This window comes from Zea mays, chromosome 7, assembly GCF_902167145.1.
Source record: "Zea mays cultivar B73 chromosome 7, Zm-B73-REFERENCE-NAM-5.0, whole genome shotgun sequence".
NCBI lineage: Eukaryota > Viridiplantae > Streptophyta > Magnoliopsida > Poales > Poaceae > Zea > Zea mays.
Window position 1 is genome coordinate 162614090 of NC_050102.1, and position 13590 is coordinate 162627679.

At 43.9% G+C, this 13590-nt stretch overlaps 2 protein-coding genes across 2 annotated transcripts; one reads left to right on the plus strand and one right to left on the minus strand.

Annotated features, from left to right (window-relative positions):
• The first annotated feature begins 2375 nt into the window (after nt 1-2375).
• LOC100277526 (Protein LHCP TRANSLOCATION DEFECT) lies at nt 2376-3700 on the plus strand. The gene is made up of 2 exons (NM_001151059.2): nt 2376-2994; nt 3117-3700. The coding sequence occupies exons 1-2, from the start codon at nt 2689-2691 to the stop codon at nt 3369-3371; spliced, it is 561 nt and encodes a 186-aa protein (NP_001144531.1). The 5' UTR covers nt 2376-2688; the 3' UTR covers nt 3372-3700.
• A 211-nt stretch (nt 3701-3911) lies between these two features.
• On the minus strand, nt 3912-13326 carry LOC100272617 (uncharacterized). Its single transcript, NM_001359664.1, has 18 exons — nt 12507-13326; nt 10237-10384; nt 9992-10070; nt 9747-9900; nt 9444-9653; nt 9102-9347; nt 8853-9015; nt 8494-8754; nt 8301-8419; nt 8051-8212; nt 7612-7804; nt 7350-7486; nt 6547-6685; nt 6175-6381; nt 5625-6090; nt 5330-5546; nt 5165-5254; nt 3912-4631 (listed from the first exon to the last, which is right to left on the minus strand). Exons 1-18 carry the CDS (start codon nt 13086-13088, stop codon nt 4197-4199), a joined length of 4008 nt encoding a protein of 1335 aa, NP_001346593.1. The 5' UTR covers nt 13089-13326; the 3' UTR covers nt 3912-4196.
• Between the last annotated feature and the right edge of the window lie 264 nt (nt 13327-13590).

A 13590-nucleotide genomic window follows, 5' to 3' on the forward strand; every position in this document is an offset into this window, starting at 1 on the left:
ACGGCCGCTGCTGCCACCGGCGCTTGAACGACGGTCGTCGCTGGTCCAGGAACGGCCGCCGCCTCATCGGACCACGCTCTCGCCGGCAGGGCGGGAGGGGATGCGGCGCGAGCAGTGGACTGCACGGTAGGGGCGGAGGAAGCGTGGGGGAGGCGGGGGAGAGCGGGCGTAGCGGGGATTAGCCGCGGGCGGTTGGGGAATCGCGGGCTCGCGGCGGCGGGGGGCGAGGGAATCGCGGGCGCGTTATCCGCGGGCGAGAGAGGATGCGGCGGGGGCAGTCTACAGTTCGCTCTTAATAGTTGTAGAGAAAAACTAAACATCTAAAAATTAAAATAAAGTCACCCTATTCTCTCTCACTCCTCAACCAAATACATCCTAATTTAATCAAGTGCTCCATGCCGCGAATATCTGAGGGGTTTGTTACCAGAAAACGAGAACAAGACAATCAATCAGGTGCACCTCCCTAATCTAGTACTCGTCGTGCAATGGTGGTCAAAACGTAAATACATGTCAGATGTCACGTCCATGAATCATGTTGGTGCACAGAAAGGTCAGCCACATCTACAAACATATGTGGTGCCACGGCCTAACATAGGCTGCATGCGAAGGTAAAATATGGCCTGTGTCATCCAGAATTCCAAAAAAAAAAAAATCTCACGTGTCTAACAAACCATGCATGCATGATGCATCAGTTAGGAAAACTATTTTACAAAATAAAAAATATATAGATATGTATTTGATATATTGCCTCTTAAGGCTAGGTTGAGAACATTATTTTCTCAAGAGAAATTAGTTTATTTTTCCTTAGAAAAATTAGAATCCCTTGAGAAAACGATGTTTCCAAACTAGCCCTTACATAGTAGTAATAGATAGTAATGACCATGTGATCTAAGGGAGTGTTTGGTTTCTAGGGACTAATTTTTAGTCATCTATTTTATTCTATTTTAGTCTTTAAATTACTAAATACGAAAACTAAAACTCTATTTTAGTTTCCATATTTAACAATTTAGGGATTAAAATAAAATAATATTGAGGGACTAAAATTAGTCTCTAGAAACCAAACACTCGCTAACTAAGGTGGTTTTTGGTTCTCCATAGATCTTCAGAAGTTACGTACTGCACAATCCAAGACAAATTATATTATTAACTTGTGTGTGAGGTTGTGGCACAAAATCTAATACAAAATCCAGAGCCTGAGATTCTAAAATTGAGACATGAACCAGACACTACCTAAACAAACGGTTCACGGTTATCCGAGAGTACCATGCGAGGCCCATTATCTGAGATTTTGGATGTTTGCAAGAAAACTCTGTCGGAAGTTTTCTTTGTAGGTCGTACGGTCTTTGGCTCTTTGCACAGCCAAATTTGCATCTGCAGCTGTAATCTAGAGACAAAACAATATAAAAATAGTAGAAACTGGTACGGATTAAAACCAATCAAACATGTTATTTGGGAGTAGACTGAGCCATTGCATTGATGTAATGTATTGGTCTAAACCAGGCTCGCGTTCAAGCTGTTCATACGCATACATGGTTGAACTCAATGTCCCAGCACTGACAACAGTCACCAGGAGATACATGACTAAAACACACCCACACCACTACAGTAGTCGACATACAGAGAATGAGAGAACATGCTAAACATGGTCCACATGCGAACATGCCAGAGCCATGGACCCTCATGGCAGCCCAGCTGCGCAGCAGCGCAGGTATCCTTTTCCGGGTTGAGGCACAAGACAGTATGCCAGACAGTGTTGTATGGTACTATGTCCCAGTGTGGTCTCGAACAGACCAGCCTTTCGCACACGCCCTTTACAGTTTATTATATGCGGCTTAAGGTTATTTAGGAGATGGAGCCGTTGGCTATCTCCAACAGATCCTAACTCATCTTCTATCTTATTTACTATTTTCAAATTTATCTATACAAATAGTGTCAAACTGTATCATCTACAGTTTCACGTTTCCTATTTTACACAATCTACTGAAAACAATCTTATAGTAGTAGCTCCTCCCAAACAACTGTACTTCTTTATTGTTGTTGTTGTTGTTGTTGTTATGCTGAAACTCGTCTTTAAACAACTTCGCATGAAAAAGTGTTTAATACTATGAAGAAACCGGAGCCGGTTTTCGTTTTCCAGGACGGGGAACGGTAAATTTTACCAGTTTCCGGTAAAAAAAACCGGACGAGAAGTTTACCTCTGCTTCACACTGGTTCTGATCCAAACAGCCTCGATAGACCTGAAGCTTGAAGTCCTCTCTGATCCACAACCTCTCACATAATTTTGCTATATCTCACACCAAACCTGACGGCCCGACCCAATTTGAGCTTCACAAAATTTTGGCCAATGGCCATCCTCCCAACCTTTCCTGTAGGACAGAAAAAAAAAGACACTTTGTATCTCTCCTGCACTTCCTGGATATCTGCCGTGCTGTCTTGCGCCACCAGAATACCAGATTAAAAAGCAGCTGAGAGATTCATAATTCAGGCAGTGATCATCACCTAGTTTTGCCATACTCTTGAGGCGTCCATATAAAACAAGTGCAGGACCCAAACAGTTGAGTTCAGCAGCGGCGTGTTAACTTATCCACTCCCTCGGCACTGCAGCTCAGTGCCCTTCCCAGCCTCTCGCTCTCCCGCCGACGCGCACGTCCTCCGCGCCGAGCCCAGAGGCAGACAGAGGACGCGGCCATGGCGTCCATCCCGTGCACCTTCCAGCTGAGCACGGCGGCGTCGAGGAGGGTGTCGCCGCGGGTGGCGGCGCAGGGGAGAGGCCAAGGAGGAGGGGGAGCGGTGCTGAGGACGCCGCTGCTGGGCGCGGGGAGGCGGGGCCTGGGGTGGCTGCGGCCGTCGCGGTTGAGCCGCGTGGTGCCGGCGAGCGAGAGCGGGCGGGCGGGTCCCACCTGCTGGTTCAAGTTCGGCAACAAGGACGCCGAGGGTGCCGGCATCTACGGCAGCCAGGCCAGGGACGACTTCGACCGCGACGACGTCGAGCAGGTAATCTTAACTAAGCTCCTCCTGCATTGTCATTTTTTGCCGGGACGCATTTGCGTTGCGTCGTCCGTGGATCACAGAGCATATGTGTAAAACCGCCCCCCGGCGATTGACGACAACCGCAGTACTTCAACTACATGGGGATGCTGGCGGTGGAGGGCACCTACGACAAGATGGAGGCGCTGCTGAACCAGGACATCCACCCCGTGGACATCCTCCTCATGCTGGCAGCCTCCGAGGGCGACCGCCCCAAGATCGAGGAGCTGCTCCGCGCCGGCGCCAGGTTCGACGTCAAGGACGTCGACGGCCGGACGGCGCTCGACCGGGCCACCGACGAGACCAGAGAGTTCATCCTCGGCTTCGCCGCCAAGAAGGCCTGAACGACCATGTGCAGGTCAATCGTGCCCGGTTCTTCTGGACATTTGGCTGCATGTAACTAAATTCTTCGTTTTCTGGAATCGGTGGAGTGTTCAACCGGGGGTGAACAAGCTGTTTGCAGAGGTAGCTTTCCGTAGTCAGCTGTATTCTTACTGAAGACTGAGGGGTGTACTGCGACCTGCCAAATTGCTCAATAAGGTCATGCTTCGTTAAGAGCTGCCAATTACTGAAAATCAGAGCCGCCGCTCAATCGCCAGCTTAGCACTTGATGTCTTTACTGTTTATTAATGCAGAGATTTGTTTCAAGACAGCACGGGGCCTTAAACAGAACATATGGGCTAGCAAAGTTCATGCCACTACCAGCATCGCATAAACTGTGGTAAAATGGGGAACTTCTACAGTACACACATTCAGGTTTCTAGCATAAGGTGCCAGCCTGTATAGTGTATACATGAAACCGGGTCTCTGAAGATAGTTAACTACAGGCTGTACGCCGCAAGCCTGCAAGCTAGCAACTGAACGTCATGAGACACCAAAACATTGCGAATGTCCATTCTCCTAGCTGAAACAAAAATGCACATCCAGATTACAATGCCCTTCATCATGCTTTTATTCGTCAGCTTAACTACTCTGCTCATGAGCACACAGGTTTACATAGGCTTTCTCGCCCAAAGATTCAGTAAGGGGGTACCCTCTGTCACTACGCCTGCACAACGAACACGATATAAACCTCTATAACCCCACTATGAATCCACCCAATCCTTATTCATTTCCTGTTGTCCATGCCCGTTTTGCTATACTCCTGTATGGTTTGTCAATGTCCCTAACTACAAAACGTGAGGTAAGTGGCAGCTGTACTTTAACTTGGGATGCGAGCGGAGAGCTTGCTGCAGAGCTGTATCCACAGTCACACCCTCACGGAACAATTTATCGTACATCAGGCACATGAACTGAGCCAGGTACTCCTCATCATCCATGTCATGGTTGCCACCTTTCTCCACGTCGCTGTCCTCCCAGTCACTTACAGGGCTAACAGGTTCAGGTTCCGATTCATCGGCTTCTTCATCCCCGATGACAAACTTCCCATTCTCTAGGCTTCCATTGACATCCATCCCATGATAGACTATTGTCTGGGAATCCGGAGGCTCGATGGACGATGAGATGACTGCTTTGGCGCCACAATCCATGAATGCCTTCACCAGGCCATGAGCGAGGCCATACTTACCGCTGCATACAATGATTCTCTCCCTCCATGCTCCAACCTGGGACATCATATATGTAAGTAGTCATAATGCCGTAAGCTTAATGATATGCGAAGAAGCACAACAGATAAGCAAGATAGTGCAGTGTGCAAGTAAAAAAAAACATATTGAGCCCTACTTTTAAGCTGCCTTGGCCCAGGAAACAGGTTTCTACTAGCCTGGCAGGGATTAAAAAAATGAGCTCGATCACATGTATTTGGATAAGAAGTGGTAGCAGAGTCTAATCAAAGAGGTGCGCAGAGGATAGTTTGGTAGCAGCAATTTCATTTTAGACACAACCAGCAAGTTGGGAGAGTGACTGCGGAAATAATTCAATTTGCCTAGTGTTTCTCCATGGCCAAATTTTAGCTAACCAAACCAATACAGTGCCATAGGGATGATTTCTACTTGAACCCCTTTCACAATTTTCCTACGACACAGATTTGGTTGCCATACTTGGCCACTTTCACAGCTGGCATGTGACCTGATGAATCAGTTATGGCCTTAACATAATTATGAAGACCAATGCATTCATGCTGCGCAAATTGACCTACCATCCATCGAACATCTTCAGGTGCCATGTGAACAGCAGGCACTGTCCTCCTAAACATATATGCGCCAATTTCTTGGTTATCTTCCATTACCTACGAAAAAAGATAATTAAGTATGCATAATAATGACCTAGTTGGAAACAAGGAGCCAGAAAAAGCAATTCCTACTTGTGTTTGTCGACCTATATAGCGGTGGTGTATCCCACCGATTTCAAAAGATGGACATTCAGCAACCAGCTCAGATAAACATGAAATCTTGGACAAGGAATATGCACCCTTTCTATTACGCCCACGCAACAAGGTTGACAAGCTAGTTTTGACAGATTGCAGAAATCTGTCTGCAAGTTCTCCGGGTTCAGCAACCACAAATACATCATTCTGCCAACTGCAACAGTAGTTTTGTGTCACAGGCTCATAACTATAAACCAGAAACAAAGAAAATGCTGAAGCATGTGAAAGATACCTCAATACTGAACCGGTTGAATCATTTTGAAGAGCCAGGTGTATTACACCAACTTGAGGCATATTCTGCAGTTTATCATACAATGACCGAACATGTGCTGATGGCTGCCTTGACTTCAATGGTGATGTTGGTGGTGAGGACTTTGTAGTTGGGTGGCCATCCAAACTAAGTGGTGGAACTAGGTCAATTCGACCGATCCGTTGAGTGCCATCTGGACTATATAGAAGTGGACTAGATGGGAAACTTCCAGTAAACAAGGGAGAAGTTATCGGGGTAGGAAGTGCAGTGGCTGGTTTCCCAAACCCAGAAGCACTATTCATTAGAGCTAACCTAATACCATTCTGGGAGCAGAAAGATTCAAGGGAGCGTGCATGATTTATTTTCTTCCCGAAATCAGGACTAAAGGAAGCCTCGACAAGTAAAACCACACGCCTCCATCCTAAGGTAGGATTACTTTCGCTGAAACCTGTTAAGAGAGGATAAAAAAAACATATCAACAAGGTATTCTAAATATTTTTTTAAGAAATGCTGAATTCTGGGAGAGACAAACCTTGATTTAGTGATGTCAGCCTTGAAAATGAAAGGGATTTGTAAATATCAGATGACTTTTCTTCCTCTTGGTACCTTGGGACCAGAAGCTCACAAAGATTCTTGAAAGCCAGAAAATTCTTCTGAATGTACTCATCAGTTGCAGCTTCCAACTTAAGCCAGATAGCAGGATCAGTTTCATCTAATTCCATACCACATCGTTCATCCACTGCCAAAGTAGGAAGAGGCTCATTTATTTGAATACACAGGCTTATTAGGTTGAAACATATCAAAAGTAGTACACAACAAATTATGGTTGTGTTGCTACAGCGCACAACAAGTTAATAGTTTCTCTTCTAGCAAATTTTAAGGGATTCCTTTGAAGTTGAATTACCTGGATTAAAGCGGAAATATTGCATTTCAGGAAGCATTGGTATCAGTGTATCCAAAGTTTCTTCAACTCTCTCCACTGAGCATGCACTTTCTATTAACACTTGCCCTGTGTCCAAGTAGCGCCATCCACCTCTACGACTCTAGATACATACATGGAATAAACCTATATATAAGTTGGACCAAAGATGTATATCTCATATCAAAGATCACTGGAAGTCTAAATGTAATGCAGTGTACAAGTTAAAATTTCAAGTTACAAGAAATTAGTACTCATCATTGATCATTTCAGTGTCTCTTACTAATAGATGTATGCCTGTTTTCTACAAGATGTAGGCTAGTATGTGCTACTTAAATACTCCCTCAAACTGTAATTTAGGATTTTTGTCATTTAAGCTTGTTTAACTTTGATCATTCATATTCATATAAGGAACTATGAAATTGGCTATGTAAGATGTTGTTATATTAAACAAGCAAAGTACTTCCATAAATATTTAATTTAATTTATTTGAAATCGCATATTTTCATAGAAATCGCTAGTCGAAGTGTAAATGTGTAAGGCATATCAATATCACAAGTGTAATTTTCTTATGAGACACTTAAAGGTCACAAATCCGAAAAGCAGAGTGATAATTGGAAATGAATCAAGTTTTGCCTACAAATTTAATAGTCTGGTCCTCTGTTGCTTGATATTGAACCAATGAAGCTAAAATTTATTTTCACAAGTAAATTTCTGAAGTATTCAGAATTGCACCAAATGATGAGTGTTAGATAATTTCAATAATAAAACGAGCAGCAATAAATTACCTTAGTTGGAACTGAGCCACATCCTATCGAAACTAGACAATCTATTCGTGTATCTGGCCACAAAAGTTGTGCTTCTCTAATGGCAAAGATCGTAGGATTGTTGGCTACAATAGCTCCATCTTGCCAACGATTGGCATCTGAAAAAATGGTAACAATAATAAAAATGGCAACTGAGGAACATCCGACATCAAAAGGTCTTCAAGAAAACAAGACAGTCTACATTGCACAAAATAGAAACCATAGCTGAGTGTACAAATATTACCAACAGAGAAATCATCCAAATAATATGGTGCTGCAGATGATGCTCTTATCGCTTCCCACACACGATGCTTGCAGCTCCCCATGAAGGCACCACGTTTAATACCAACTGGCGCACCAGAAACAGCAGTACCAATTGCACTAATTGATGGACTTTCTGCCATTCCTGGTGATACCTCCAGAGTGCCAGGAGGATACTGGAACATGCTATCGAGTTAACATACAAATATATGTTCCAATATTCAACAGTAAAGGGAAAAGGAACGAAACAACTGAAGCTATGTCCTATTTAACTAGGATTATGAACAACGGAATACAGAAGGTAGAATTCGAGAATATATTCCTATTTAACTAGGATTAATTTGGTTCCATCATACAGTTTTTACAAACTATTCTGGAACCGAAAAGAGAAAAAGCAATCAGATAGGATAAAAGTGACAAACCTGATAGTTTCGGAATATATACGGTTGAGCAGGCATGACACTGACTAAAGTGGATACAGCAAAAACCTTTGGAATGCCTTTTACAGCAGATTCAATTAGAAGGTCACCATCTTCATCGGCACACATTTCCTTTAGTAACCTCTCGAATTGATCTGCGCTGTGCTGTAATCAAACCCTTAGTCAGTAGTCACTCCATGGTGCACAACATGAAACAGGACACATGATATTAAATTTATCACTTCATTAGTACCTTGGACCCATGTACAACCACTCTAAAACTTTGTGACGAACTTTTGAAAAGTTGATCAAGCTTCTCCTTCCACGTAGCAGCTTCATCCTTTGGGATAGGTTCAGCAAATACAAGTTTTCCTAGGAAAATCAACAGTTCAGTTGGCAACACATTGGCATTGGCAAGGAAACTTCAAGAGGCAAAAGAGGATCACCAAGTTTTGTGTATATTTCTTCACACTGATCCAAAGTCATCTGCTTGATCCCAAGAGCCATTGCAAGCATGCCACCAGTGGACGTACCACATATGAGATCAAACATTTCATGTATGCGTTTCCCAGTTCCTTGCTCTATCTGTTTAAGCATTTGAACTGTTGCAAGGCCCTTCATGCCACCACCATCCATTGATAGAATGCGTAGACCCTTCTTTGCAACTGGCCTTCCTCTAATTGCTCGACGCAAGTTCTCATTCTCCCCTAAATGGATTCAAAAGATTCGTGAACACGTCAAGACATGTTATGGCTACTGACTGTCACGAGGAATGATAGTCAGCAAGGACCAAGAGCTAGTATACCTAGGATTGCCAAAGCACGTGCAGCTGCTTTGCTGACACGACGTTCTTGTGAAATAGTTAAACGGATTAAAAGGTCACGCAAACTTTCAGAATGCATGAGGGTGCGCCGAGTCTCCAAGCAGAAAGCCAAATTGCCAACTGCAAACAGAGATAGACGTTGCACCTAACAAAAGGAAGCAAATAATGATGAGCTCTCTGGTGGTTATCCAAACAACATATCAACCAGAGTCTAAATCCAGTTCGTCTTGCCTCAGAGTTCTTGTGTCCGCAAAGTGCTTTCAGTGACTTCAACACATCTTTCGTCAACATCTTTTGAGCAACATGATCAGAAACGAAAGTTAAGGTGACTACCACTTGCAATACTGATACTAGTTCTTCTTCGTCAGATGACTTTAGTACAGCTTCAATAGGCTTCATAATGTCACACTTAATCAGCTGCATTGCTGAAGAAATATCAGATGCCAGTGATGAAATAGCAAGGCATGCTTGCTCAACCTGCAAATGCAATTAAGAATTTAAAAAGAATAAGGAAACATTTAATGTTTGAACATGACTGACTACTGAAAGGCAGTTGGGGTATGTAGTGTGTACCACATGACGGTTATCACTGCTTATCATGCTTATAAGCTGCCTGACAGCATTTTCTTCTTTGCTAATTGCAATATGGTTGCTACGATCTTCCATTATTTTGGCCAAAGCAGAAGCTAGCAAAGGATGGTGACAAGAAGAGAAACGGAAAACAAGAGAAAAAAAGGCACCAAGTTTGTGCCTGGCCGCTATGAAGTAGGAACTATTCTCAGTCTGAAAATAAAATTCAAACGCCCTTATCAGAAAAGTTGATAGTTGTGGGATGACCTAAAAGAGAACAACAGAAGGCCATTATAGTTTATGTACCTCTATTTGCACATTGACAGATTTAAGACTTTCCACTGCTTCAATTCTAATATTTGCAAGTGTGAGATGCCTGAGGTTATGCAGTGGCAAAATTTCTGGAAGAAACTCTAGAGGATTTCCAAACAAACGCAAAATTCGGAGCTTGGGCATTGACCTGTGGGAAACAGAGAATTAATAATGAGGAAATGGCACTAATTGGAAGACATCAGTGTAACAAAGAACTCCACAATTAAACATTAAATAACCTGAAATCCAATAGTGGACGGACAAGCTTGTTATGTTCTAATGATAATTCCTCCAGCATAACACATTGCCGCAGTTCTACTGCTTGTTTGAGAAACAAAAAAGAAATAAAACTAAGATTTTTGCAAGGGCCAAGGGCAATTTTGATATGATCTTGAGCAAATGGAAGTCTGCACAAACTAGAAGATATAAAGCACCAGCTTTTGAGTTATATAGATTTGATTGCATGTACACAGTGCAGACTAACCAGGGACAGAAACTAGCATGTTGTTGTTAACTGACAGCACTTCCATATTCTTCAAAGCACCAACTTCAGGGGGCAAAACTGACAATTTATTGTTGTCAAGATATAGCTTCTCGAGAAGTGGAAGGCGAGTTAACTCAACTGGAAGTACCTGCCAAAATTTTGTAGGACTCCATGGTTAGACTGGATAATTATCTCCAACCAGCGCCCTAAATTTCATAGCCATATATATAGCTGACGAACAGCCGAAGGCAACATGAAATTTGAGGATTTACTCAACACATACACTGTATTGTTCCCAAAGCAGAAACAGCAATAATAATGCAGCATTCCTATATCCTGTGTTGCTTTTACCTCTCATTTACAGATTTGCCTGAAAATATGTTTTCAGACTCTTGAAATAAATGACATCCAGTTTACAGTTCAGTTTGGCTGTTTCTTTGTTTTTGTTTTTGTGGTGCACATGTTCTAAGGTTTGACCGTTTGAATCAGGGATGCTTCTTTGTTTTTCTCTCTCTTTTTGGTTTTGTAACTTGTTACTCTTCTTAATGAAATGGCATGCAGATTTTCTGCTTATCTGAGGCAAAGAAAAGCTTATACCAAACTCTCATTGGGCATACACACTTGTAGTTGTAGCCATTCGAAAGGTCTGACTGACTACCCAGGCCCAGTTTAGTATATCTGCTGTGACAATAACCAGAAATATTCTATCTGTTTCCTTCCCTTTATGGGAGACCTTGAATGCCCCTTTTTGCCATCCAACAAAAATACATCAAAAAGTAAGCTTATGTCAGATAATAGTGTGCCATACAAGAAGATGATTTAGCAAAGTAACAAGAAATTATCTCTTCCTCCATTTTCTCCATGCTAAACTTAGAGCTTTCTTGGAATTGCTGACTTAGCAGCTAATTGCATAAGCATATGCATTATAGAAGTGATTTTCTTTTACCCTCTATAATCATCACATTTTAATATTCGATAAATATAGCACGAGTAAACATACATGTATGTGCAATTTAAGTAATGGGCTCACAGCAGGATTCATTTGACCATCATAAGGGTCATCTTACGACCCTTTTGTAGCATGGCCTCATTTCCTTTGTATTGGCACTGTCATGAATGAAAAATGGTATAACAACGCACTAAATCATTTTATTCCAATTGGGAAATGCTCAAATTTAGTGGGAGGGGGGGAGTCCATTCCGACCAAGTCCAATTCAATTAACTGCTGATCCTTTTTAAAAGGATAAAGAATAGAATCACAGTTTTGGCCTTTCACCAGCATGCTCCACTGGATCGGAAAAAATGTCTGACCCCTTGGCAAACTCCTAAAATGCTAGGATTTTTAACATAACATGAATAGGAGTGGCAAGATGTCTTGCAAGTACAGTTACTACTTACTAACCAATGTCCCATTGCTATACTTCTGTACAGATCAGATATATGCTTGATTAAAAGTGAAAAGATGATCAACTTGTTAACATACTTAGTAGTTAGTTCAAAGTTTTCCATAGTCAATCAGGTATGAGCATTGTAAGTTAAGAAATTAAACAGTTAAAAATTAAGTTTTAAGTATGAGCCATTAAGTATGAAAGGAGGATAATGTTGGGTTGATCTCACCCAATTCAGTCAGGCAATCATGTTAGACACCACGCTCATGCCCTAATCAGAGACACAACAAACTATTCCTTATGGCCCCCATCACATCGCGTAGATAACTAAGCAAAAAAAGATGACACTGGTTCGAAGTACATATTCGTTATACACTCACACGAGATCCAATCTGATGTAATCTCTACACGGGCAGCAAAGGGAAGGCCACCGCCATCATTTTTATTGATTTCGCTCACATGACGTTACCTCTCAATCCCAAAAGTATAATCTTACAACTCTAAGACTATCTTCAGCAGCTTATCCATACACATATTCAAACTTCAATCTACAAACAGTAAGTCTACAGTGCAGAATGCTTATAGGTAAACTTTGGATGAACTGCTGTAGTCAGACTAACATACAGCCATAGGGCATGTACAGCCATAGGGCTCAGTTTTTCAAGTATAAGAGACAACTAAGAGACTATATGATACAATACTGAGCCTCTAAATAATAAATACAATCGAGACACGATATGTATATAGTCATGTACTTTGGGTTGTACAGGCCCTTACAACTCTTACATAGATTGTGAGTCAATCTAGTGCGCATAGAAATGACAGCTGGTGGGAATAATTTTCCGCTTGGATGAGAGGCAATGTAGTGAAGGACGAACTTACCGACATTCCGCAGTTGCAGAGGCTGAGCATGGCGACGGGCCGCCAGTGATCAGCGAGCACTGGCACGCCCGCGGCGGCTGTGGGGCCATCCACGGCAGGCGCGGGCGCGAGGTTGGATCTGATGAGGCGCGCGAGCACCCCCGCGCCATCGCCGCTGCCCAGCGCGGATCCGGGAGCCCGCGACACGCGCACGGACCGCAGTGCCTCCCGCCTCCTGACCACACGCATCTCGATCTGCACCACTTCCTCCTCCCCGTCGTCTCTCGGGATCAGGTCGACGGAGACGGCGTCGTGGGGCGGGGGCAGCGCGACCATGAGCTGGGACTGGAGGCGGAGCGCGACCTGATCCTCGTCGTCCCCCGCCGACCATTCGAGCTCGATGCGGAAGCCGACGTCGCCGTTGCGGGTGGCGGTGGGCGAGGAGGAGGATACCGGGGTCGACGATGCCGAGGCGGAAGGGGAAGAGGACGCCGGAGGGGACGGGGACGAGGGCTGATGGTCGTCGTTGTCGTCGTAGTCCCCATAGTCGAGCGTGAGGTGGAAGATCTCGGAGCTGCGTTTCCAGCCGAGGCCCCACGACATGGCGGCCGAGCCCTCCGCATCAAATTGTGGATGCGGAGGGCAGGGCTACGGCTCGGATGCCGGAGAAGGGAGCGGTGCGAGGACAGTGACGTCTAGACGAGAGCTCGAGACGAGGAAGAAACCGAGGGAGGGCGCCCCGGAGTAGGGAGCGACGATGGAACGAACGGAGGGAAGAAGGGAGGCGTTTGCGTTTGCGCCTGCGCTTGTTTGGTTCGTTTGGTTTTCTCTCTGTGGAATTTCTGGGTTTATTTGGTCTTTTCGTTGTGGGTTTTACGAGCTTCCAAAATCTACGACGTACAGTCGGGTGATCGGGTCCTCCAGTCAGCTGTCAGCGTATACTGCCCGAAATGTGGGTTTCGCTATGGTCACGACGGCAGGACGCGATGTGTTGTTGATGTGGGGCCAGGAACAACTCCAATTGTCTAAACAACAAATAATTTTTAAATTTAAGAAGTGAACATAAAAATGTTCCTCCAATAGTTCCCTAAATTTAGGTATTTGT